The 26,835-nt window shown below is 42.7% G+C and overlaps 1 protein-coding gene across 1 annotated transcript; it reads left to right on the forward strand.

The window, feature by feature from the left end:
* The first annotated feature begins 820 nt into the window (after positions 1–820).
* Positions 821–23,796, forward strand: LOC115200548 (SEC14-like protein 2). The gene is made up of 12 exons (XM_029763693.1): positions 821–1,707; positions 3,729–3,804; positions 12,480–12,523; positions 13,027–13,089; positions 13,857–14,045; positions 14,492–14,587; positions 14,693–14,753; positions 17,094–17,177; positions 17,445–17,551; positions 21,355–21,494; positions 21,629–21,798; positions 22,213–23,796. Exons 1-12 carry the CDS (start codon positions 1,480–1,482, stop codon positions 22,554–22,556), a joined length of 1,602 nt encoding a protein of 533 aa, XP_029619553.1. The 5' UTR covers positions 821–1,479; the 3' UTR covers positions 22,557–23,796.
* Positions 23,797–26,835: the final 3,039 nt, after the last annotated feature.

Below are 26,835 nucleotides of genomic sequence, written 5' to 3' on the forward strand. Positions count from 1 at the left end.
GGGGAGTAGGTTGGTGGTCTGTTGATATCCCTCTAGTGGTGTGGGGGCTGTGCTTTGGCAAAGTGGGTGGGGTTATACCCTGCCTGGTTGGGCCACAGGGCCACAGTGTCTCCCGACCCCTCCTGTCTCAGCCTCCAGTATTTATGCTGCAATAGTTTGTGTCGGGGGCTAGGGTCAGTCTGTTATATCTGGAGTATTTTTCATGTCTTATCTGGTGTCCTGTGTGAATTTAAGTATGCTCCCTCTAATTCTCTCTCTCTCTCTCTCTCTCTCTCTATTTCTCTCTCTTTCTATTTCTCTCTTCTCTTGGAGGACCTGAGCCCTAGGATCATGCCTCAGGACGACCTGTCATGATGACTCCTTGCTGTCCCCAGTCCACCTGGTCATGTTGATGCTCCAGTTTCAACTGTTCTGCCTGCGGCTATGGAACCCTGACCTGTTCACTGGATGTGCTACCTGTCCCAGACCTGCTGTTTTGGACTCTCTCTCTACCGCACCTGTTGTCTCTAACTCTGATTGCTTGGCTATGAAAAGCCAACTGACATTTACTCCTGAGGTGCTGACCTGTTGCACCCTCTACAACCACTGTGATTATTATTATTTGACCCTGCTGGTCATATATGAATGTTTGAACATCTTGGCCATGTGCTGTTATAATCTCCACCCGGCACAGCCAGAAGAGGACTGGCCACCCCTCATAGCCTGGTTTCTCTCTAGGTTTCTTCCTAGGTTCCTGCCTTTCTAGAGAGTTTTTCCTAGCCACCGTGCTTCTACATCTGCATTGCTTGCTGTTTGGGGTTTTAGGCTGGGTTTCTCTACAGCACTTTGAGATATCAGCTGATGTAAGAAGGGCTTTATAAATACATTTGATTGATTCATTGATTGTAGCAAAAGCTAGCCTTAGAGCCATTTTACTGGTGGAAGTAGAAGTGTTTTTTTTTTAAGTGTAATGCAGTTGATTTGCAATGATGACACAAACATTATATTAAGCAGGACATTCATACGAGTCTTAAAATCCAGGTCAAATCCAAAAGTAGTGTGAAATGCACTCATAAGCAACATGTAAATAGAAGCTTATTTTTCTGGCATTCTAGAAGAACACCCCTGTTGTTCTGCCACCAACCTGAAAGGGTTCCACATTAATTGCGTTTGATAAGTTTAAACTAAGTTTAAACTTGTGATGGCATGTTTCATTCTTATTTTACACAATGTGAATGTTGGTCGTAGCCTGGCTGTTATTAAGAGCGTTGGGTTAGTAACTGAAATGTTGCTGGTTCGAATCCCCGAGCTGACTATGTGAAAAATCTACAAATGTGTCCTTGAGTAATGCGCTTAACCCCAGTCGCTCTGGAGAAGAGCGTCTGCTAAGTGGAGTAAAATGTTTGGCTTCTGTCCTATGTGTATCCTTTAATTAACTAGGCAAGTCAGGGTGTGGGAGTTTCCTCTGGAATTTACACATTTACGACATGACAGACAGGGATGGAGAAGAGAACAGCGCCCCCGTCGAGCAGCATCATACAGTACGGTACCGTGACAGACAGACTGCAGTCAGTCCAGCGACTGGGACAGCCGAGAGCGTGTCGTTCTTCAACTTCCATTGACGCCAGAAAAACAGCTTTTTTGTGTGTGTGGTTGTGTGCTTTGACAGACGTGATGAGCGGCAGGGTTGGCGACCTCAGCCCGAAGCAGGCTGTTTCATTGGAAGAGGTGAATATCTGTATTGTAGGCTACATTTCTGTATATGTGTATCAATTATTTCTGTTTGTCGATGTGACAATCGCCGATACTGTTGAGGACGGTAACACCTGGAACCTAGAAAACATATGGCTACAGTTAATTGTAACTACCAATATAATATTATTTCATCATGTCGTTCTCCCTGAAGTTTCTCTGTAAGGGCGTTTTCACCCAGTTCAGAGCTATACGCCTAGTTCGGTTCACAGAGCTTAATTTGATCAAGTTGGTTTCACATTGGCAAATGTCAAACTAACATGCCTAAACAAAACCACGTGTTCATGCAAGTAATTTGTTTATTGGAGAAAAAATGCTCACGTTAAATCAATATATAATTATCAAAAAGCATAACTTGTGTGTCCCAAACGTCATATTACTTTTGCCTTGGTCTTCCAACAACATGCAGGAGAAACAGCGCAATAGCTGCACCAACTGCGACGTGAATAGGCTATATTCAGTAGCCTATATCCCCTACCCTAATCTGTATCGGCTGCGAACGTAAATGAGCTGCTACTCACAGATATCAAATTACTGTTGGCGTGTAGGCGAGAGCACCAAGGTCAAATGAGTTTCATATTGGATATTCGGTATTATGCCGTCAATAGCTATTGAACCAAGCATGCCATGACTATGAACATGATGTATTCTGAATCGGGAGGATAGAACAATCCACACATTTTTTTGTTCCTCTGGATTTCAATCTTCAATAGCACTTTAACTAAGATGCCATGACTATGAAATGTATATGTTCTGAATCATGGGGGAATGGAAAATGAGACAGAGAGTTTGTGGTGATATATGTTCCATATTAATGGATTAGAGATGTTTTGTTGATGCGAGTTGGGTGGCTGTTTGTTGACATCAGAATTAATGAATACAATTCTATCCATTCAAGGGGCAATCTGGGATTGGTACATCCATTTTTGGACGTTTAAATTATTACTATATAGCCATTGATTCTTGAAGAATGTAACTTAGAAATGCCTCGTGAGCAAAGGTCTTAACCCCATCCGAACCCCAAATATATGCTTGTTTACTCAATTGTTTGTAAACAATGTAATAGTAAACAAACACTTTATAGCTTCAAAACATGGTTAAAACTATCATTTTGATGTCATGGATGGTTAGTCCTTGCATCCATGTTCGAGATTCCTTGCGTCTATGTATTTGAGAGTGGTTACATCTCTCATGCGACATTCCCTCAGCTGTTTACCAAATAAAGTGGCGGGGGTAAATGCTTTGTTATTGTTTGAAACCCAGATTTCCCGTTTAAAAGGGGTCGACCTGCAGGACTATTCAATGTCCATGATCCAGACTTACTATCTCATAATTCTGACTTAAACCTAACTGGATTTTCCATGTACCTCCTGGAGGCCTATTATTTCATGAATTAATTCTCAAGATATTATGTAACATTATTTCTACCGTATGGAAGTGAGTATCTCCAGTCTTGGTTTGTTATTGTCCTTTATGTCAACTTTCTAATATTGTCATGTGTTTATGTTTATATCACGCAAAGCTCAAACATACAAGCAGCTATCTGATTGTTTGTGTTGTTATCTATGTATCTCTACATACCACATTTAATATGCCAGAATCAACAGACGTGTGACACAGATTGAGGCAGTGTGTATGATTATGGTTTCATATGTCTTATTTTATGAAATTAAACTTGATATCTGAGTATGCTCTCTAGTGGACTTATTTTTGTGATTGTTAACCTATGATTGACAATAAGAATTTCCTTCAGAAGTCACACTATTGAATTTATTTTGACCTGTGCGCTTTGTTTAATGTGTAAGAATAGATTCACTTCCACATTTTGAGGTGGATTGCATGTGATTTTAGACAAGTGTCTGTGATTTTCTTATAACAATTAATTTCATATCATGTGCTTTCATTCATGTTTACAACTAAACCCTTGTCCATCACTAACACACCTTTGGCCTCTCTCTCTCTCTCTATCACTGCCACCCCGTTTCATCCTTGGGCAGTTTCGAGAGAGGATTCAGGATGTTCTTCCGCTACTTCCTGCTCATCATGACCACTTCCTGTTGCGCTGGCTCAGAGGTGAGGTAAACTAAAGTTGGTGGGAGACTGAGGCTAACTACAACTGTTGCTTCATCATGGCGTGGTGGTGGGCTTGGAGTTGGACTAATATAATATTCTGATAGGACAGCTGTAAGGCTGTTAATAAGACCATGCATGTCTATGGACAAACTCTCAGGTCTAGCTGGGTTACTGGGATAAGCCTCTGAAGAAGTCACATTGAACACGCAGAAAAAGCAGGCACAGATATTGTACTTTGAACACAACAATTTCAGCAGTTGAAACTTGTATTTCTCAACAGTTTTTCAACACATAGAAGTAACCAACAGCTTTTCAAATAGAAACCGACCTTTAGGGAACTTACAAAACCTGCTTACAGTAAATGCCTTCAGTTGGGTGTTATGGGGGAAGAGTTTGAGAAAGAGAGAAAACATTTAGAAACCAAGTTGTTTAGCTTGGACATGGATATTGTTAGAGTGTCTGTGGTCTAGAGTTGATTAGTCGATTAGTCGAGTGACAGGTTGTAGGAACACAGAGAGTGACAGGTTGTAGTAACACAGAGAGTGACAGGTTGTAATAACACAGAGAGTGACAGGATGTAGTAACACAGAGAGAGTGACAGGTTGTAGTAACACAGAGAGTGACAGGTTGTAATAACACAGAGAGTGACAGGATGTAGTAACACAGAGAGATTGACAGGTTGTAGTAACACACAGAGTGACAGGTTGTAGTGTTACAGGTTGTAGTAACACAGAGAGTGACAGGTTGTAGTGTTACAGGTTGTAGTAACACAGAGAGTGACAGGATGTAGTAACACAGAGAGTGACAGGATGTAGTAACACAGAGAGAGCGACAGGTTGTAGTAACACACAGAGTGACAGGTTGTAGTGTTACAGGTTGTAGTAACACAGAGAGTGACAGGATGTAGTAACACAGAGAGTGACAGGATGTAGTAACACAGAGAGTGACAGGTTGTAGTAACACAGAGAGTGACAGGTTGTAGTAACACAGAGAGTGACAGGTTGTAGTAACACAGAGAGTGACAGGTTGTAGTAACACAGAGAGTGACAGGTTGTAGTAACACAGAGAGTGACAGGTTGTAGTAACACAGAGTGACAGGTTGTAGTGTTACAGGTTGTAGTAACACAGAGTGACAGGTTGTAGTGTTACAGGTTGTAGTAACACAGAGAGTGACAGGTTGTAGTAACACAGAGAGTGACAGGTTGTAGTAACACAGAGTGACAGGTTGTAGTGTTACAGGTTGTAGTAACACAGAGTGTGACAGGTTGTAGTAACACAGAGAGTGACAGGTTGTAGTAACACAGAGAGTGACAGTTTGTAGTAACACAGAGAGTGACAGGTTGTAGTGTTACAGGTTGTAGTAACACAGAGTGTGACAGGTTGTAGTAACACAGAGAGTGACAGGTTGTAGTAACACAGAGTGACAGGTTGTAGTAACACAGAGAGTGACAGGTTGTAGTAACACAGAGAGTGACAGGTTGTAGTAACACAGAGAGTGACAGGTTGTAGTAACACAGAGTAACAGGTTGTAGTAACACAGAGAGTAACAGGTTGTAGTAACACAGAGTGACAGGTTGTAGTAACACAGAGAGTGACAGGTTGTAGTAACACAGAGACACAGGTTGTAGTAACACAGAGAGTGACAGGTTGTAGTAAAACAGAGTGACAGGTTGTAGTGTTACAGGTTGTAGTAACACAGTGTGACAGGTTGTAGTAACACAGAGAGTGACAGGTTGTAGTAACACAGAGTGACAGGTTGTAGTGTTACAGGTTGTAGTAACACAGAGTGTGACAGGTTGTAGTAACACAGAGAGTGACAGGTTGTAGTAACACAGAGAGTGACAGGTTGTAGTAACACAGAGAGTGACAGGTTGTAGTAACACAGAGAGTGACAGGTTGTAGTAACACAGAGTGTGACAGGTTGTAGTAACACAGAGTGTGACAGGTTGTAGTAACACAGAGAGAGTGAGAGTATTGTTTGTATTCTTTAGTTCTTTAGTATTTTAAATGTGAGTGTCTGTCCTTGTCTGTTAGTGTAACAGTGTTTTGTTACTTGTCATGTTTTGTGTTTGTGGACCCCAGGAAGAGTAGCTCCTGCTTGTTCTAGATGGGACTGGGCTGAACTCACACAGGCGCTCTGTGTTATTTAGGGCGATGCACATTAAGCCTGTAAAACAGGTTTCAAGGGAGAGAGGGCAATTATCATGGTTCACAAAGGTTCTTTAAAAGCTGAGACATCCTATGGCACTTATCATCAGAGTAGGGGTGTTAACCCTGGTGTCCTGGCTAAACTCCCAATCTGTCCCTCATACTGTATCTTCATGGCTACTGTCAAAAACTTAATCTAGAACCTACTCATACTAAAACATACACCACAAAACCCCGGAACACATAAATAACACACCCCTCTAAGCTATACACAAAAAAAAACCCACCATACAAAACAAACATACCTCTGCCACGCCCTGACCAAATAATCCTCTCTACTGGTCAGGACGTGACAGCTACCTAATCATCGCCATCTTATAATTGGCTCATTCATCCCCCTCCTCTCCCCTGTAACTATTCCCCAGGTCGTTGCTGTAAATGAGAACGTGTTAAAAAAAAAGTGGAAAGACATTTGAATCCAAGGCAAATTATTGCACCAGTCGCCTGCTGCGTTGTGAAAGAGCCATGACATGGGAAATCACTGTGACATTTTGTTTAGAGAATAAAGATATGTAGCTGTGTTACTGTAGACTTCATCCAACAGATTTCAGGGGACATACACTATTGTGACCCATGTGACAGGAAGTGAACCCAGAGGTTGTTGACCTCCTTTATTTTTTATTCTTCCACGCAAACATTGAACAAGTCTGGCGTTGCATAGCAACATCACTCAGAGGTAATGGTCAGTCTGTCTAGACCAGGGATCGGCAACTCGACCACGGCCCCCATTTTGTAGGCCCGTGGATCTAAATGTAATTTATTACAGTTACTAGTGCTGAGCGATTAGTGCTTTTTGAGGTCCGTTCGGTTTCGTTTTGATTATTCAAAAAAATATTCACGGTTTTCAATTTCGTTTTCCAGGATTTTGTTGTTGTTGCGCAATGCATTATGTGGGTTGAACGCTGTAACAACACTGAATAAAACAATCAATACAAGTCCCGTGATGGTAGGGACTGCCTATTACTGCTGATCACGTAATAACCTTCATTTACACACATGACTTTAATGTAATAAAATATTTGTTGTTTATTATATTAGTTTTATTTGATGACTTTATTATTTCATTCCAAGTCATCATCTCATCTCTATAGAGCTGCTGGCTACGCTGTCTGACAAAATCACTATTTTAGTAGTTCTTCAAAGAAAATAAGTTTTTATGAGTAGTTCTTCAAAGTAAATAAGGCTTTGGGAGTAGTTCTTCAAAGTAAATAAGGCTTTATGAGTAGTTCTTCAAAGTAAATAAGGCTTTATGAGTAGTTCTTCAAAGTAAATAAGGCTTTATGAGTAGTTCTTCAAAGTAAATAAGGCTTTATGAGTAGTTCTTCAAAGTAAATAAGGCATACTTTATGAGTAGTTCTTCAAAGTAAATAAGGCTTTATGAGTAGTTCTTCAAAGTAAATAAGGCATACTTTATGACTGCTGAATACCAACTGTCAATGGGCGGATCACTTTTGTCAAGTCGCCTTTCAAAGTGTTTTGCATTACGAGGGATAAAAATTGTCCGTCTTGTGCCTACCTGTCGACTGCGTGAACAAAAATCATGTGATCAAAGGGAAATGTAGTTTTGACTCCCAAGTTTTAACAGTTGCTCTTCACCAACGTCATCCTGCAGCCATTGACCTGCATAGTGGGAGGATCTATCGTCAACCAATCACAAGGGTGTTTTGTTTGACCCACAGGAACGTGACCAATGACGTGACTGAAACAGGAAACAACTTTGCCTCAGTTTATGTATACAGTGGATATGTACAAATGAATGTGATATTTGAGGCTCTCACTCTCACCAATTGATTGTACAATGTACAAACATATTTTTAGGTTGTGAGTGTTTGATATGGGGCTGGAGACATATTTATTTCGACATTAAAGAAAGAAAGAAAAACCTTTTATAGAGAATGTCAGTCACTGCCATGTTGCACTGAGCCTTGCTGTTGGAAACACCACATCAGTGTCCGCTTTTTGCATATTATTGATACAGTATCGCCTTTAGGCTACACCACTGCTGTCATCCTCACCTCCAAGCCTTTACCCAAGGTGGATGTATAGGCTAATCTATGGCAGGACTCTGAAGCCAGTTTGAAATCAGCCACATTAGCCCACCAGTCAACGACTACGACTGCGTTTAGACAGGCAGCCCAATTCTTTTGACCAATCAGATCAGCTTTCACAAAGATCTGACGTGAAAATATCTGATATGATTGGTCAAAAGACCAATTACTGGAAAAAATATCAGAATTGGGCTGCCTGTCTAGATGCAGCCTTTGTGTATTGACCATTCAGAGCTAATTGGGTTCAGTGGGTGTTACTGAGTAGGCCGATGACCCATTTAATGGATGCACAGTCCATAGGTTAGGCTGTAAAATGTAATTAGAATATTCAATACGCACAATATGCTGACTGGGAAGGTGATTTTCCACAGTCAAAGTCCTGCAATAACAGCAGGGCTCTACAGTGCAACCATTTTGCTCACATATGAGCCTAGGTATTTTGTTGTGTGACCTGGAATTTTAATTTAGGACCACCAGTGTGCTAGAAAAATTAAGGATTTTAGCTTTCAAATCAAATGTTATTGGTCACATACACGTGTTTAGCAGATGTTATTGCGGGTGTAGCGAAGTGCTTGTGTTTCTAACTCCAACAGTGCAGTAATATCTAACAAGTAGTATCTTAACAGTTTCACAACATATACCCAAAATACACGTAAATCTAAATAAGGAATGGATTAAGAATATATACATATATATGTTAGAGCGGCATTGGACTAAAATACAGTGGCATAGTATAGAATAGAGTATATACATATGAGATGGGTGATGCAGTATTTATAACCTGAAATGTGGTGCTCCTGAATTTCTTTGTGTGCGCCTACATTTTTTAAAAACTTTAAGCGCACATGTGCTCCTTGTAAAAAAGGTCCGCTTTAGAGCCCTGAAGAGCTAAGAACTGGTGTTGGAACGTAAAAAAGGTCCGCTTTAGAGCCCTGAAGAGCTAAGAACTGGTGTTGGAACGTAAAAAAGGTCCGCTTTAGAGCCCTGAAGAGCTAAGAACTGGTGTTGGAACGTAAAAAAGGTCCGCTTTAGAGCCCTGAAGAGCTAAGAACTGGTGTTGGAACGTAAAAAAGGTCCGCTTTAGAGCCCTGAAGAGCTAAGAACTGGTGTTGGAACCTAAAAAAGGTCCGCTTTAGAGCCCTGAAGAGCTAAGAACTGGTGTTGGAACCTAAAAAAGGTCCGCTTTAGAGCCCTGAAGAGCTAAGAACTGGTGTTGGAACCTAAAAAAGGTCCGCTTTAGAGCCCTGAAGAGCTAAGAACTGGTGTTGGAACCTAAATTATTCTCCAATCGTTTCATTCTGAATGGAACCGTCATTTTTTTTGTTCCATTCTGCATTCTGCAATTCTGTTCCGACCTGCAAAATAAAGTTCTGAACCCCCCAAAAAAGCACAGGTTTATATCATTCCGTTATGTTCCTTTTTAAACCTCTGAAATCACATTTAGGTCGACATTAAATGACTACCAATCAGTTCGGATAAAGCATCTTGCTATGGAGCGGGCAAGCTGTAGCCTAGTTGTTTACATGCGAGATGGACAGAGTGTAGGGCGTGAGATGTGACTGAAATTTCTCCTGTTGGTGAGAGAGGGTGGAGGAGGAGGCTTTTCTTGAAGCCCTGAGCATCTTGTTATGGCATGCATTATCTGAATTAGGCCCATACAATTATACCTACGGAGGAGTGGCTTCTATCGAGGAACTTTGAATGTCTTTGAAATTCCGAGAGTTGGCTTAACATTGGACCACAGCTAGCTAGCTAACGAGCTTGTGCGTGCAGAGCGTCATCAGGATTAAAAACGTTTTCCCTTTTGGTAGTTCATAAATCCAATGTGAAACATGGTAACTACATTGCCTTCAGAAAGTATTCATACCCCTTGACCTTTTCCATGTTTTGTTGTGTTACAGCCTGAATTCAAAATGGATTTAAAAAAAACTATTCACCCATCTACACACAATACCCCATAATGACAAAGTGAAACATGTTTTTAGAAATTCTTGCAGATTTATTGAAAATGAAATACATAAATATCTAATTTACATGCAGTACCATTCAAAAGTTTGGGGTCACTTAGAAATGTCCTTGATTTTGAAAGAAAAGCATGTTTTTTTGTCCATTAAAATAACATCAAATTGATCAGAAATACAGCACTTTCTTCTGAAACTCGTCAGTGTATTCTTGTTCTGAGAAATGAAGGCTATTCCATGCGAGAAATTGCCAAGAAACTGAAGATCACCTACAACGCTGTGTACTACTCCCTTCACAGAACAGAGCAAACTGGCTCTAACCAGAATAGAAAGAGTAGTGGGAGGCCCCGGTGCATTAGTGTCTAGTTTGAGAAACAGACGCCTCACAAGTCCTCAATTGGCAGCTTAATTAAATAGTACCCTCAAAACACCAGTCTCAACGTCAACAGTGAAGAGGTGACTCCGGGATGCTGGCCTTCTAGGCAGAGTTCCTCTGTCCGGTGTCTGTGTTACTGTACTGAAGGCCAGCATCCCGGAGTCGCCTCTTCACTGTTGACGTTGAGACTGGTGTTTTGCCGGTACTATTTAATGAAGCTGCCAGTCTCCATTGACCTCATGGTGAAATCCCTGAGCGGTTTCCTTCCTCTCCGGCAACTGAGTTAGGAAGGACGCCTGTATCTTTGTACTGACTGGCTGTATTGATACACCATCCAAAGTGTAATTAATTACTTCACCAGGCTCAAAGGGTTAGTCAATGTCTGCTTTTTTTTATTTTTACCCATCTACCACTAGGTGCCCCTATTTGTGAGGCATTTGAAAACCTCCCTGGTGTTTGTGGTTGAATCTGTGTTTGAAATTCACTGCTCGACTGAGGGACCTTACAGGTAATTGTATGTGTGGGGTACAGAGATGAGGTAGTCATTAAAAAATCATGTTAAGCACTATTATAGCAATATAGGTAATAGCATGCCATTTGGGACACAGATTTGAATATACTGTACAAGAGGGGTTTAATAAATGCATTCTACAGAAGATAATGGTATAGGAAACCTACAAAATAATAGCAAGAACCCCCTCTGCAGTTTAGAAAATGCTGTCATAATGCTGTGACAGCAGTGGTTTGTCAGCTGGCCACTTAATCACCTTAGCTAGAGTATTAGATAGGCTGCTTGGCATCCTCTCCTATCCCTTCTGGGCCAGTACTTCTGGGCCAGTACTTCTGGGCCAGTACTTCTGGGCCAGTGCTGCACAGTGCTGCTACTGTAAGTGGGAGGTCTGATAGGTTTTGGCACACAGTGGAAGGAAGCCTCAGGCAGGCGACCAGCTGCTTTTAATCTCCTAAAGGACCCTTCAAGCTGGAATCTTTCATGGTGAAACAGCCACGTCTGTTTGCAATTTTACAACAACAAAGAAGTTACTGCAAACAACCAACATAGTTTTTTCCCCTCTGACATCATTACACGAGCGATAGATGAGCACCTGTGCTGCAATTTTTTCTCCCACGCTGTTGCTCAGTTTGGGAACAAAAACAATAACAATGGTGATGGGGTGGCCAGTGGCGCGGATTCCCATCTTTAATGGAGGCTAGCGATAGTCTGTTGTCATGGTGACACAACCAGCTCTGCCCTGCTCATTGGCTGAAACCCAGAGTGAGGAATAAATGCAATGTCTGGGTATATAAAGAGAGATGGAAACCAGGGCTTCAGCCAATTATAATTGAAGGCAGTCAATTCAGGAAGTAAACTAAAATCACAATTCAATAATAGAAAAAAAAAGGACATTCATTTTCAATGACTTCTCAATAAAGTGAAAAGTAGAAGCTATTTATTTAAAAAGTTTGTACATTTCTGAACGTAAAATTCAAGTCACATGCCTTCAATTTGAATTAGACCCAACCCTGATGGAAACTAATTCTTCACAGTCACAGCCATAGCTGACACAGTCATTGTGCGTTCCAAATGGAACCCTGTTCCCTCTCTAGTGAACTCAAATTGCACCCTATTCCCTCTAGTGCACTCAAATGGCACCCTATTCCCTCTTCAGTGCACTTCTTTTGACCAGGGTCCATAAGTAGTGCACTAAATATGGAAAAGGGAGCTATTTTGGACACAGCCAGAGCCTCTCATCGTCTTCTCATGAACGAAAAGGGGACTTGGGGTCATTTCCTGTTTGTTTGCTAGTAGTTGTCTGTTGATAATGTTTTTAACATTAGTTGTGAAGGACAAAGATGCTCTGTGTTTCTCAAATAGACATAATACATGTTGAATAACAGCACACACACACACACACACACACACACACACACACACACATTCCCAATCACCATCAGCTGTTATCTACAACCATAGCTATTATTCACACCCCCCCTCCTCTTTCTTCTCCACTTCTCTCTCCCCCTTTCTCTCTGGCCCCTCCTCTCTCCCCCTTTCTCTCTGGCCCCTCCTCTTTCTCCTCTCAGCCAGGAACTTCAATGTCACCAAATCAGAGGCCATGCTGAGAAAGGTAACCATCCCAGTCCATCCTCTCCTATGTTGTTCTTATTGAAACATGTAGCTATATGGCTATTGTCTATCTGTTGTATATTGTCAATGGTACCATTAGATAAGCCCTAGTGTGACCAGTGGTTTGTCCAGCCAGCCTTACACAAGCCATCTGAAATAATGTGGGGGAAAGCCCATGGAAAACAGCAGGGATTGTGTCACATAAAAGTGCTGTTCACAAAACGGCATTTAGCCTAATGCGGAACATTAATGTGATGAAACCTTTTAGCCTGCTGTACCATTATGTCAGGTGGTATTTGATACCCCTTTCATGCTGAGGGGGTATTTATGCAGGTATTAGTCACTCTGGCAGTCTGATCCACTTAACTCACTATACTCACTGTTCTCCTGTCTGTGTGAGCGTGTGTGCGAGCTTGCATGCCTGCATTAGAGCGAGGGAGGGGGGGAAGGGTGCAAAGAACATGCTATTACATGTAAAAACTGTTGTCCCATGTTTTATTTCAGCACCTTGACTTCAGGAAGCACATGAACGCAGACACAATCACCACAGAATGGCAGCCTCCAGAGGTACCGCTCTCTTGTATTAATAGTGTGTTACCATGGTATCAATAATGTGTTCTCATGGCTATTGCAGTGTGTTACCATGGTATTAATAGTGTGTTACCATGGTATTAATAGTGTGTTACCGTGGTATTAATAGTGTGTTACCATGGTATTAATAGTGTGTTACCGTGGTATTAATAGTGTGTTACTGTGGTATTAAGTCTTACCATGGTATTAATAGTGCGTTACCGTGGTATTAATAGTGTGTTACCGTGGTATCAATAGTGTGTTACCGTGGTGTTAATAGTGTTTTACCATGGAATTAATAGTGGGTTACCATGGTATTAATAGTGTGTTACCGTGGTATTAATAGTGTGTTACCATGGTATTAATAGTGTGTTACTGTGGTATTAAGTGTTACCATGGTATTAATAGTGTGTTACCGTGGTATTAATAGTGTGTTACCGTGGTATTAATAGTGTGTTACCGTGGTATTAATAGTGTGTTACCGTGGTATTAATAGTGTGTTACCGTGGTGTTAATAGTGTGTTACCGTGGTGTTAATAGTGTGTTACTATGGTATTAATAGTGTGTTACTATGGTATTAATGGTGGGTTACCATGGTATTAATAGTTCATTACCATGGTATTTATAATGTGTTACCATGGTATTTATAATGTGTTACCATGGTATTTATAATGTGTTACCATGGTATTAATGGTGGGTTACCATGGTATTAATAGTGTGTTACCATGGTATTAATAATGTGTTACCATTGTATTTGTGTCCAGGTGATGGAGAAGTACCTGTCAGGTGGGATGTGTGGGTACGACCGTGAGGGAAGCCCCATCTGGTGGGATGTCATCGGCCCCGTGGACCCCAAGGGCCTCTTCCTATCAGCGTCTAAACAGGACTTCATCAAGTCTAAGATCAGAGACTGTGAGATTCTGCAGAAGGAGTGTGAGCTGCAGTCTGAGAGGGTATGAGAGGGTTTCATTCATATGTGGAGGGCCTGGAGTTGTTACTGAACATACAGTATGACCTGACCAGGACAAACTCCTGGCACTAACCTTACTGAGATTAGATACAAACTCCTGGCACTAACCTTACTGAGATTAGATACAAACTCCTGGCACTAACCTTACTGAGATTAGATACAAACTCCTGGCACTAACCTTACTGAGATTAGATACAAACTCCTGGCACTAACCTTACTGAGATTAGATACAAACTCCTGGCACTAACCTTACTGAGATTAGATACCGCTAATGAAGTGTTTCTGTCTAGAATCATCCTTGTTGAAAACCGATCTGAGATGACACTTTGATACTCTCTCCATCGCTCTCTCTCTCTTTCTCTCTCTCTCTCTTTCTCCTTCCCTCTTTCTCTCTCTTCCTCTGTCTCTGTTTCTTTCTCTCTGCTGTAGTTGGGGAGACATGTTGAAGCCATCACTATGATCTATGACTGTGATGGTCTGGGTCTCAAACATTTATGGAAGCCTGCCATCGAGACTTACGGAGAGGTACACACACACACACACACACACACACACACACTGTTCTGTTGAATCCAGAGTGTGAATGTGATGATACTGTGTGATCGTTGTGTTGTTGTTCTACCTCTACAGATCCTGACCATGTTTGAAGACAATTACCCAGAGGGCCTCAAGAGACTGTTTGTCATCAAAGGTACGTTTCATCACCACTAGCACAGTGGGTTTTGAAACCTTTTCTCGGGGACCCCCTACCGTTCCAGGTATAGCACACCTGAATCAACTTGTCAACTGATCGTCAAGCCCTTGATTATGTGAATCGGGTGAGCAAGTTCAGGTGTATCTGTGTCTTAGTATCACAGTGGTAAACCTACCTGTGTCGTGTGTCTCACATCTCTTTATTTAAAATATATATACAGTTGAAGTCGGAAGTTTTACATACACTTTAGCCAAATGCATTTAAACTCAGTTTTTCACAATTCCTGACATTTAATCCTAGTAAAAATGCCCTGTCTTAGGTCAGTTAGGATCACCACTTTACTTTAAGAATGTGAAATGTCAGAATAATAGTAGAGAGAATGATTTATTTCAGCTTTTATTCTTTCGTCACATTCTCAGTGGGTCAGAAGTTTACATACACTCAATTAGTATTTGTTAGCATTGCCTTTAAATTGTTTAACTTGGGTCAAACGTTTCAGGTAGCCTTCCACAAGCCTCCACCAATAAATTGGGTGAATTTTGGCCCATTTCTCCTGACAGAGCTGGTGTAACTGAGTCAGGTTTGTAGGTCTCCTTGCTCGCACACGCTTTTTCAGTTCTGCACACACATTTTCTATAAGATTGAGGTCAGGGCTTGATTATGGCCACTCCAATACCTTGACTTTGTTGTCCTTAAGCCATTTTGCCACAACTTTGGAAGTATGCTTGGGGTCATTGTCCATTTGGAAGACCCATTTGCGACCAAGCTTTAACTTCCTGACTGATGTCTTGAGATGTTGCTTCAATATGTCCACATAATTTTCCTCCCTCATGATGCCATCTATTTTGTGAAGTGCACTAGTCCCTCCTGCAGCAAAACACCCCCACAACATGATGCTGCCACCCCTGTGCGTCACGGTTGGGATGGTGTTCTTCGGCTTGCAAGCCTCCCCCTTTTTCCTCCAAACATAACGATGGTCATTATGGCCAAACAGTTCTATTTTTGTTTCATCAGACCAGAGGACATTTCTCCAAAAAGTACGATCTTTGTCCCCATGTGCAGTTGCAAACCGTAGTATGGCTTTTTTATGGCGGTTTTAAAGCAGTGGTTTCTTCCTTGCTGAGCGGCCTTTCAGGTTATGTCGATATAGGACTCGTTTTATTGTGGATATAGATACTTTTGTACCTGTTTCCTCCAGCATCTTCACAAGGTCCTTTGCTGCGGTTCTGGGATTGATTTGCACTTTTCGCACCAAAGTGTGTTCATCTCTAGGAGACAGAACGTGTCTCCTTCCTGAGCGGTGTGACGGCTGCGTGGTCCCATGGTGTTTATACTAGCGTACTATTGTTTGTACAGATGAACATGGTACCTTCAGGCGTTTGGAAATTGCTCCCAAGGATGAACTAGACGTTTTCTGAGGTCTTGGCTGATTTCTTTTGATTTTCCCATGATGTCAAGCAAAGAAGCACAGGGTTTGAAGGTAGGCCTTGAAATACATCCACAGGTACACCTCCAATTGACTCAAATAATGTCAATTAGCCTATCAGAAGCATCTAAAGCCATGACATAATTTTCTGGAATTTTCCAAGCTGTTTAAAGTCACAGTCAACATAGTGTATGTAAACTTCTGATCCACTGGAATTGTGATACAGTGAATTATAAGTGAAATAATCTGTCTGTAAACAAATGTTTTGAAAATTACTTATGTCATGCACAAAGTAGATGTGTGGAGAAAAATTTGTGGAGTGGTTGAAAAACTAGTTTTAATGACTCCAACCTAAGTGTATGTAAACTTCCGACTTCAACTGTATATATTATGTGATACTTTTTGCCCCTTTTTCTCCCTAATTTCGTGATATCTAATTGGTAGTTAGTCTTGTCCCATTGCTGCAACTCCCGTATGCACTCGGGAGATGCGAAGGTCGAGAGCTGTGCGCCCTCCGAAACACGACCCTGCCAAGCTGTACTGCTTCTTGACACACTGCTCACTTAACCCGGAAGCCAGCCACACCAATGTGTCGGAGGAAACACCGTACAGCTAGCGACTGAAGTCAGCGTGCATGCGCCCAGCCCGCCACAAGGAGTCGCTAAAGTGCGATGGGACAAGGACGTCCCAGCCGGCCAAACCCTCCCCTAACCCGGACGCCGCTGGACCAATTGTTCGCCGTCTCACGGTCGCGGCCTGCTGCGACACAGCCCGGGATCAAACCCAGATCTGTAGTGACGCCTCTGCCGCTGCGCAACTGTGTTTCACATCTCTTAAACCTGTATGAGACACCAGTGTATCGCACCATACTGTCGTTTACATGGTCCTTTCTCCCCTCCACCTCTCCTCAGCCCCTAAGCTCTTCCCTGTGGCTTACAACCTCATCAAGCACTTCCTGAGTGAGATCACCCGCAACAAGATCATCATCCTGGGGGGTGAGACACTTCCTTATTGACATCGGAATGTTCCCATAAAAATGTACGGTTCTAGAATGCTGAGTAAAGAATTGTCAGCTCTATGGATGCCATTTCTATTAGCCTCATACTAGGTTGTGAATACATACGGTATGTATACCCATCTTAACCCTACATGTAGATGAAGGTTATGCATGTACTAACTGTTATCCGCTCAGAATAAGCTTCTGCTAAATGACTGAAATGGTAACATCTGTCTCTCTCTCCCCTCACCTGTGTGTTGTGCAGCCAACTGGCAGGAGGTGTTGTTGAACTACATAGACCCGGAGCAGCTTCCTGCCGCGTACGGAGGGAAACTCACCGACCCTGACGGGGACCCTCGCTGTAGGAACAAGGTGAGCTCACACCACCAGGAAGTGGGACGCTTTTTTCATGGGGGGGGGGGGCAGTTTTATCATGATCCCCATTCTCATGTTGCTACTGCTGGAATGATAGGCTGGAGAGTTCAATTCTGTTCTCATTATTGCTCTTAAGTCGTTTTCTTTTGGCGCTTTTTGTTTTTCATACATGGTGACTACGTTTCTGACTTGCTGTTTCAGCATTTAGTAGTTTCTCCACACCTGCCTTAGTGGTTTTGCAGTAGGATGCTGCATACTAGATACTAGGCTGTGAGATGAGAGCAGCTTTGCTTTGCTGCCTGTGACCACAAGATGCAGTAGGTAGGACTAGTGATTTATAAGCTACATCCTGCTGTCAGTGGGGCTCGATAAGGAGTCTCTGTCAGACAGTTGAACTCCTATGGGTGATCCGTTGAGATTGTGGACTGTACAGCATCAAGAAAGGATTCACGACCAGTCTTGACAGGCTCTTCATTCCTTCTGGTCACTGAGATGTTATAGGAGCTCCAGATGGTATCCTTTGGGTCTGCTTCCACGGGGTTCAGTCTGATGGTGATTGGGTATTTTATGTTAGACAATGTTGCTGTCATGGATCTGCTTCTTCTTGCTCTACAGTTCAGTCCTACCTTTTCACCTTGGACCTCGCTGCTAGCCAACACCGCCAATGGCCCTTTAGTCATCTTCATGCCATTAAATGCAGTTAGTTGTTGTCTAGATGCAGGCTTGGGCAGACACATGCTGACTGATAAATTGGTAATTTCATTACCCAGAAAAACTGATCTTATGTCTGATGTTTCTGTAGATACATAGGTAGAGATGTCTTCCTAACCGGAGATGAGGAGCAGGAAGGAGGACAGGTCTTTGTCATTCCAAATGAGGCCCAGGAAAATCTCATAGAACTCTTGGAATCTTTTGAGTATTTTTGGAATGACTTTGGAATCTTCAGGAAGACTAAGATTCTAAGGACTGAAACTCTCTACTTCCATCTCATTTTTGAGTCATTAAGCCATTTTCAACACGTGAACAGGAGTTTAGTTTTTATCCTTGGTAGCTGTCTAGCCCCTGACTTTCTAGCTATCCCATTACTTTATTTGTAGTGTTTCGGTCAGGTACTTGGTGGAGCATTTCTTACTTGTTGACTTCTCTGTGAACGTGAAGAACTGATGCTCAATCCAGAGGCGTGTAGAGACATGACAAAGCAATTGAAATGTGTTTGATGAGACTTTGGTCTGAACTAGGTTAACGCCTTGTTGGCCGAGTTCAGACCAAAGTCTCATCAGATATATTTTATAAGTATTATCATATCAAGGGTCAAGACTTCTAGTAGTTCTACAGTCTATGTGTGGAATGTTGCAACTTCTTCTGTGACTGTGAGGCACTGGAAGGTCGTGCAGACACCATCACCTATTTACTGTATAGAGAGATTAGATTAGGGGGTCTGTGTGTACAGTACAGTGTACAAGGCAGATTATGCAACAGTCAGTCAAAGTTGAAAAGTCATCTTTAACACGTTTACCGTTGGCAGTGCCACATGCGTTTGGGCCTGTTTGTGTCTGCACCCGAGCTCAGTAGTGGTGCGCGGGTCAGCAGTTTGTTCACCTGCAACCACCCGCAATTCCTAATAATCCATCCGCAACAGCACGACTATATGTGATGAAGTGAAAATGTCAGGCCCTCACCTGACACCAAACCACTCATATAGAAAATACACTGTACAGTCAGCGACGACCAAAATATTTTTTGACATGCCGTTTTTAGATAGGCCTGTTTCTGTTTATAATTTCCAACATTTTGTTAGGCTATTTTCAACTTGTCTATAATTACACACATGTAGCTTCTCTTCTGTCATTATACTGCATGTTTCCTTAGAAGACTAAATAAACTCTTCCTCACCAGAATAACATACATCGATAGAATGAATCCTTCAATCTAGTTCGCATCGGTAAAGTTTGTTTTCTCTTTCCTAAAGCCACTTGCCCCGTGGATATAACCGCATCACTAGTGCTCAGCTCTCAACATTCCCCATGGCTTCCTGTGTGATCCCAGACATGTAGTGGTCCTGTGTGATCCAGACATGTAGTGGTCCTGTGTGATCCAGACATGTAATGGTCCTGTGTGATCCAGACATGTAATGGTCCTGTGTGATCCAGGCATGTAATAGTCCTGTGTGATCCAGACATGTAGTGGTCCTGTGTGATCCAGACATGTAGTGGTCCTGTGTGATCCAGGCATGTAGTGGTCCTGTGTGATCCAGGCATGTAATGGTCCTGTGTGATCCAGGCATGTAGTGGTCCTGTGTGATCCCAGACATGTAATGGTCCTGTGTGATCCAGGCATGTAGTGGTCCTGTGTGATCCAGACATGTAATGGTCCTGTGTGATCCCAGACATGTAGTGGTCCTGTGTGATCCAGACATGTAATGGTCCTGTGTGATCCAGACATGTAATGGTCCTGTGTGATCCAGACATGTAGTGGTCCTGTGTGATCCAGACATGTAGTGGTCCTGTGTGATCCAGACATGTAGTGGTCCTGTGAATTAACTGTGGACTGATGCTAATCACAACCTTCTCATGGTTGGAGTGAACTGTCATCCTCCATCTTTCTCTCCCTCCATTCACATGGAATATGCCACTCCTTACTGCCCCCTGTTGGTAGCTTTTAGTTACTGCTGGTGCTAAAATGTTTTACTCTTCTGTCTGTTTGGTTGGGCTGAGGGCTCCCTCTCATGTGTTTGGTAGGGCTGAGTGCTCCCTCATGTTTTTGGTTCCACTGAGGGCTTCCTGTCATGAGTTTGGTTGCGCCGAGGGCTGAGGGCTTCCTCTCATGTGTTTGGTAGGGCTGAGGGCTTCCTCTCATGTGTTTGGTAGGGCTGAGGGCTTCCTCTCATGTGTTTGGTAGGGCTGAGGGCTCCCTCATGTTTTTAGTTGCACTTAGAGCTTCCTCTCATGTGTTTGGTAGTGCTGAAGGCTGAGGGCTTCCTCTCATGTGTTTGGTAGTGCTGAAGGCTGAGGGCTTCCTCTCATGTGTTTGGTAGGGCTGAATGCTGAGGGCTTCCTCTCATGTGTTTGGTAGTGCTGAAGGCTGAGGGCTTCCTCTCATGTGTTTGGTAGGGCTGAAGGTTGAGGGCTTCCTCTCATGTGTTTGGTAGGGCTGAGGGCTCCCTCATGTTTTTAGTTGCACTTAGGGCTTCCTCTCATGTGTTTGGTAGTGCTGAAGGCTGAGGGCTTCCTCTCATGTGTTTGGTAGTGCTGAATGCTGAGGGCTTCCTCTCATGTGTTTGGTAGTGCTGAATGCTGAGGGCTTCCTCTCATGTGTTTGGTAGTGCTGAATGCTGAGGGCTTCCTCTCATGTGTTTGGTAGTGCTGAATGCTGAGGGCTTCCTCTCATGTGTTTGGTAGGGCTGAAGGCTGAGGGCTTCCTCTCATGAGTTTGGTTGCGCTGAAGGCTGAGGGCTCCCTCTCATGTCTGTTTAGGGTTACTACAGAGGAAGACTAGATTAACCAGTAGAATGAGGACAGTCAGTGTGGTCAAATAAAATTTGCTGTTCTTGTTTTTATGCAAATAAATAAACAACGGACGTCAGAAACGTATACTCTGGACTCTCATTTCCAAACTATGAAACCTCAGAAATGTTCATAGTTGTAAGTAAGCCTTTCTTTTTTTATATCCTTTTATATCCTTCCCTCAAAAGAAAAGAAAACGTGTTTATTCCCCTAACATTTTTCCTGCTAACTTTCATAGTATTTTTCTCAGCTGGACCCACACCATCCATCCTCTAACATTGTATCAATGTGTTCCAGATCCACTATGCAGGGCCGGTACCGGCTTCCTACTTCGTGAGGGAGTCAGTGAAGGTGGATTATGAACAGTGTCTGACAGTCAGCCGAGGCTCCTCACAGCAACTGGAGTATGAGATACTCTTCCCTGGCTGTGTGCTCCGGTGAGTGGAAACCTGTTATCCTCTCTATCCTTCCCTCACCATCTCTGTTCCTCAATCTTTTTTTTTTACTGTATGTGTGTTGTGTATAGTGTAAGCCAAAAGGAAAATGAATCCATTCCTATTTCTTCCTGCAGGTGGCAGTTTTCCAGTGATGGGGCAGACATCGGCTTTGGGGTGTTTATGAAGGGTAAGATGGGGCAGAGGCAGAACGCATCGCAGATGCAGGAGGTGGTTCCCAGCCAGAGATACAATACCCACCTGGTGCCTGAGGACGGCTCTCTCACCTGCAGCGAGCCTGGAATCTGTGAGTGCAGGACAGCCAGACAGGGCGACATAAGGGACCACACGTAAACCCTTCTCACAATAACATGCTGAACCAAACCATACTGTGCTAGCTTGGGTATTTTTGGTTCTAGACACTATACAGTTTGGCTCGGTAAGGTTACAGTCACACATGGAGAATTGGGCAGGGGCACATGAGAACCAGGCCTGGCATACAGGGATACAAAGGCTGCGTTTACACAGGCAGCCCAATTCTGAACTTTTTCCACTAATTGTTCTTTTGACCAATCAGATCAGCTTTTATGCCATAATTTGGCAAAAGATCAGAAATGGGCTGCTTGTGTAAACGCTGCCAAAGAGGACAAGGGCATTGGTCAAGGTGTAGAAGGACTTGACTGAGGAGAGACATCTAAGTTGTTTTCTTTTGCTTCTCCAGATGTGCTGCGGTTTGACAACACCTACAGTATCTTCCAGTCCAAACGCATTAGCTTTACTGTCGAGGTCCTGCTCCCCGGCCAATCGCAGTCTCTGAAGAAAATGATTGGGATGGAATCTGGGGCCAGCAACCAATCACAGTCCCTGAAGAACAGGAGTCTGTCAGAATCTGGGGCTAGCAGCCAATCACAGTCTCTGAAAAATAGGGGTGGGTCAGAAAGGGGGCCTAGCAGCCAATCGCAGTCTCTGAAAAACAGAGGTGGGTCAGAAAGGGGGGCTAGCAGCCAATCGCAGTCTCTGAAGAACAGGGGTGGGTTGGAATCTGGGGCCAGCAGCCAATCGTGACAGACGTTACTGAGTTGCTAATCTCTCGTGGACAGATTCTCGTGGACAGATGAAACGGGCGAGAATCTGTCAAGGCTCACGTAGAATTATGTGATTACAAGCAGCAGTAGCTCCTCGTTTTGGGTTTGCGTCATTGATTATTTGGACAAATCAGGATTGGGTGAAGGCGGTGCTTAAACTGTTGCAGTGATTTTCAAGCCTGTGTGCAGATGATAAATTGTTTCCACTAGATTCCACAGCCACAAAGTCAAAATCTTTTTTTTTTTTGCCATGATAAACACTGGTGAAATTAGGTTTGGCTGAGAGTTTCCGTTTGGGAAGGAGGAGACTTCGCTTCCTTTGCACAAAGTTAATCAGAATTGTTAACGGCAGTCTCCCCCAGAAGTAAAACAGGAAATGAGATCATTTTACTTCTAGGTAACCGAGATTACTGAGTTGCTAGCCTGTCCTAGATTATAGTGCGTCCCAAATGCCACCCTATTCCATATATAGTGCACTTTGGGACACAAGCCCGAGTCTTATCCCCAACCATGGTCAGTGAAAACTTGAAAGCACTGAAACAGACCCCACTGGTCCGCACTGAGGGATTTCATCTGACCATGGACCGCTCCATATGCTGCTCACAAACAAACGTATGTAGCTCTGATCCAGGGGGTTACATGTGGCTTGCTGATGCTGAGACTTCAACATCAGCAAGCTGCACGTAACGCCCTGGAACAGAGCTAGGACGTACGATGAAGAGAAACCAAGAGTTCCACAACTCAGGGTCCCTGGAATGGAGATGTATTCAAACAAAAACGTCAATAACAACTGGCTTACTTGAACAATAATACAGTATGTTTATGGAAGAGATATTTTATCTCATAGACCGGGGATATCTACTATAGATGAATGTCTTTGAAGGTTATTGTTCAGGGCATATTATTTTGCAGTGCTGAACAGGGTACATAGCCACAGAGCAGGGCGTATTATTTTGCAGTGCTGAACAGGGTACATAGCCACAGAGCAGGGTGTATTATTTTGCAGTGCTGAACAGGGTACATTGCCACAGAGCAGGGCGTATTATTTTGCAGTGCTGAACAGGGTACATAGCCACAGAGCAGGGCGTATTATTTTGCAGTGCTGAACAGGGTACATAGCCACAGAGCAGGGCGTATTATTTTGCAGTGCTGAACAGGGTACATAGCCACAGAGCAGGGCGTATTATTTTGCAGTGCTGAACAACCTTCTCAAAATTCAAGGAATAAGGAAAGACTTCAGAGATTCATCCTCTCTCTCTCTCTGTTTCTCTCTCGCTCTCTCAATTTGCTTTATTCGCATGACGTAACAATGTACATATTGCCAAAGTGTACTTTAAGTGATACATTTACCATTTTAACATAATTCAAATAATAATACTCAAGATTATTAACGGGATAATCAATAACAACAATAATCAAGGGTATAAATAACCATACATATAACAATAACATAGAGGACATTGCAGGTTGGTTGGTCTGTCAGACACTGCCCCTCATTTTATGGCAGGCAGCGATTTTGGGCTTCCGAGTGGTGCAGCGGTCTAAGACACTGCAATTCAGTGCTAGAGGCGTCACTACAGACCCTGGTTCAATTCCAGGCAGTATCACAACTGGCTGTAATTGGGAGCCTCAAAGGGCGGCGCACAATTGGCCCAGCGTCGTCCGGGTTTGTCCGGGGTAGACCGTCATTGTAAATAAGAATTTGTTCTTAACTGACTTGTCTAGTTAAATAAAGGTAAAATGTAAAATACAAATGTAGTGCGCTGCCAACCCACTGCTCTCTGCGTCCTCCCCCAACAGGACAGGTAGACTATTGCTCTTTTTTGAGTTTTATTGTTAGTGGATATTGTCCTAATTCTGCCCTGCATGCATTGTTTGTAGTTTTTCTCTGACAATGTAGGATAATCTTACAGAACTCTGCATGTAAGGTTTCAATTAGGTGTTGGTCCCATTGGGTAAAATCTTTGCAAGTGGACCCCACACCTCGCTGCCATAAATTGCAATTGGTTCAATGACACATTCAATTAGTTTTAGCTAATTGGTATTTCAATTTCAATTGTTTTTTTGGCGTAGAATGCCCTGCATGCTTTCTCTCTCAGTTCATTCACTGCCCCGCTTAGGTGTCCAGTTGAGCTTATTTTTAAACGTAAGTAATTGTAACCTAAACCTAAGTAATCTCTCTTTCCCTCTCCCTCCTCCTCCTCTCTCTCTTCTTCTCCCTCTCCTCCTCCTCCTCTCCTCCTCCTCAGGCCATTTTGAGTGTGTATTTTCTTTTTGTCATCAAACAGTTCTGTTGAACATTTTAAATCCATACGTTGACATACCAGTAGTTTTATTTTCAGGGAAAACAAATCTATATTTAGTATTGTTAAAGCAAGACCTGTGAGAAAGCTAATATCCACTGTACAAAGTATTGTATCGTTAAGCATCAGTGCAGTACAGCAGGGGTTCTTGTTCACATGTATTACTGTTTACAGAGATAACCCAAGCTATATTAAATATACCGTCCACTTGACCTTTTTTTATTTGAGGGAAAATGTTGATTTGAAACTCATTTCCTGTAATTCAACGTAGTTTAACAAGACTCATGACATCTTTCAGATAGGCTATTTACATATGAATAACAATAATAGATAAGGAAGATAAAGTCTAGACTCGAGTTCCCCAAATGTTACCAAATATGTTTTATGATCATTTATATGAACCCTCAATTGAATTATACATATTCTCTTTTACAGAAAGTGAATAGATCAATTTGATAGCAACAGAGTCACACATTGTGTAAGATTACTTGTATAAGATCCAATTTCTTTGACTCCTCGGCATTAGAATGTCATAGCTTAGCTTCTGAATGTTATAGAGACAAACCAAAGATATGAATTCCCATGTGCATCAGAGTCGTGTCTTCCTCTGGCATTTTACCGCTTGTTGCTAGCTTAAAGCATTTTTTTTTTTTTTACCACTCAAATCAAGGAAGGTCCTGTGCCGCCTTCCCACGAAACGTTGGCACCTATAGGGGGCATGCCCCCTAGGTTGAGAACCCCTGCACTAGAATGACATTCCATGTTGTTGAGTAATTTGAAGCGGCTTGTTGCTGTATATGGGCGATTCTGCAACTACAGGCCTTTTGGTGTCCCAGGGGTATCTTGTTAATTTACATATGTTAAATTGACACTCAAATAACCGAAACTTTTGTTTTCATTATTACATTTGTTTTTTGCTGGGGGTCACTGTTTCGCATTTAGTTTAATTTTAGCATAATTTATTTGCACCAAAGAAAACAAGTGATAAACAGCAATACGGATAATAATAAAACAGTGTACAGGTGTGGTTGTAAGCCCAAGGGCTGATTATAAAAATCACCATAAAAAAACGATATACAATATATAAGTACCAAAATAAAAAAGGTTTGTTAAAACAGATACCAGATAACTGAGTAGTTTGGTTCATCAGGCTGACCTCCAGTCTTCATGGAGGAGATTACTGAGTAGTTTGGTTCATCAGGCTGACCCCCAGTCTTCATGGAGGAGATTACTGAGTAGTTTGGTTCATCAGGCTGACCTCCAGTCTTCATGGAGGAGATTACTGAGTAGTTTGGTTCATCAGGCTGACCCCCAGTCTTCATGGAGGAGATTACTGAGTAGTTTGGTTCATCAGGCTGACCTCCAGTATTCATGGAGGAGATTACTGAGTAGTTTGGTTCATCAGGCTGACCTCCAGTCTTCATGGAGGAGATTACTGAGTAGTTTGGTTCATCAGGCTGACCCCCAGTCTTCATGGAGTAGATTTCTGAGTAGTTTGGATCATCAGGCTGACCCCCAGTCTTCATGGAGGAGATTACTGAGTAGTTTGGTTCATCAGGCTGACCCCCAGTCTTCATGGAGGAGATTACTGAGTAGTTTGGTTCATCAGGCTGACCCCCAGTCTTCATGGAGGAGATTACTGAGTAGTTTGGTTCATCAGGCTGACCCCCAGTCTTCATGGAGGAGATTACTGTGTAGTTTGGTTCATCAGGCTGACCTCCAGTATTCATGGAGGAGATTACTGAGTAGGTTGGTTCATCAGGCTGACCCCCAGTCTTCACTTGAAGTTACTGAGGGATGATGAGGTTTTGGCAATGTGAAGATAAGAATTCCAGAGTATGGTACCTCTGTATCTGATAGAGAATTGACTATATGAGGTGCGGCAGTGGGGAGGGTGAAGGTTATTGCAGTGTCTTGTGTTATGTAGATGGATTTCAGGATTAATTTGTGTAGGTA

Source organism: Salmo trutta, chromosome 9, assembly GCF_901001165.1.
Source record: "Salmo trutta chromosome 9, fSalTru1.1, whole genome shotgun sequence".
Lineage (NCBI taxonomy): Eukaryota > Metazoa > Chordata > Actinopteri > Salmoniformes > Salmonidae > Salmo > Salmo trutta.

Coding starts and splice junctions, on each gene's coding strand:
- LOC115200548 (XM_029763693.1), top strand. CDS start 1,480: ATGGAGAAGAGAACAGCGCCCCCGTCGAGCAGCATCATACAGTACGGT. Junction 3,805..12,479: donor CCTGTTGCGCTGGCTCAGAG/GTGAGGTAAACT, acceptor TTCTCCTCTCAG/CCAGGAACTTCAATGTCACC. Junction 12,524..13,026: donor CAGAGGCCATGCTGAGAAAG/GTAACCATCCCA, acceptor GTTTTATTTCAG/CACCTTGACTTCAGGAAGCA.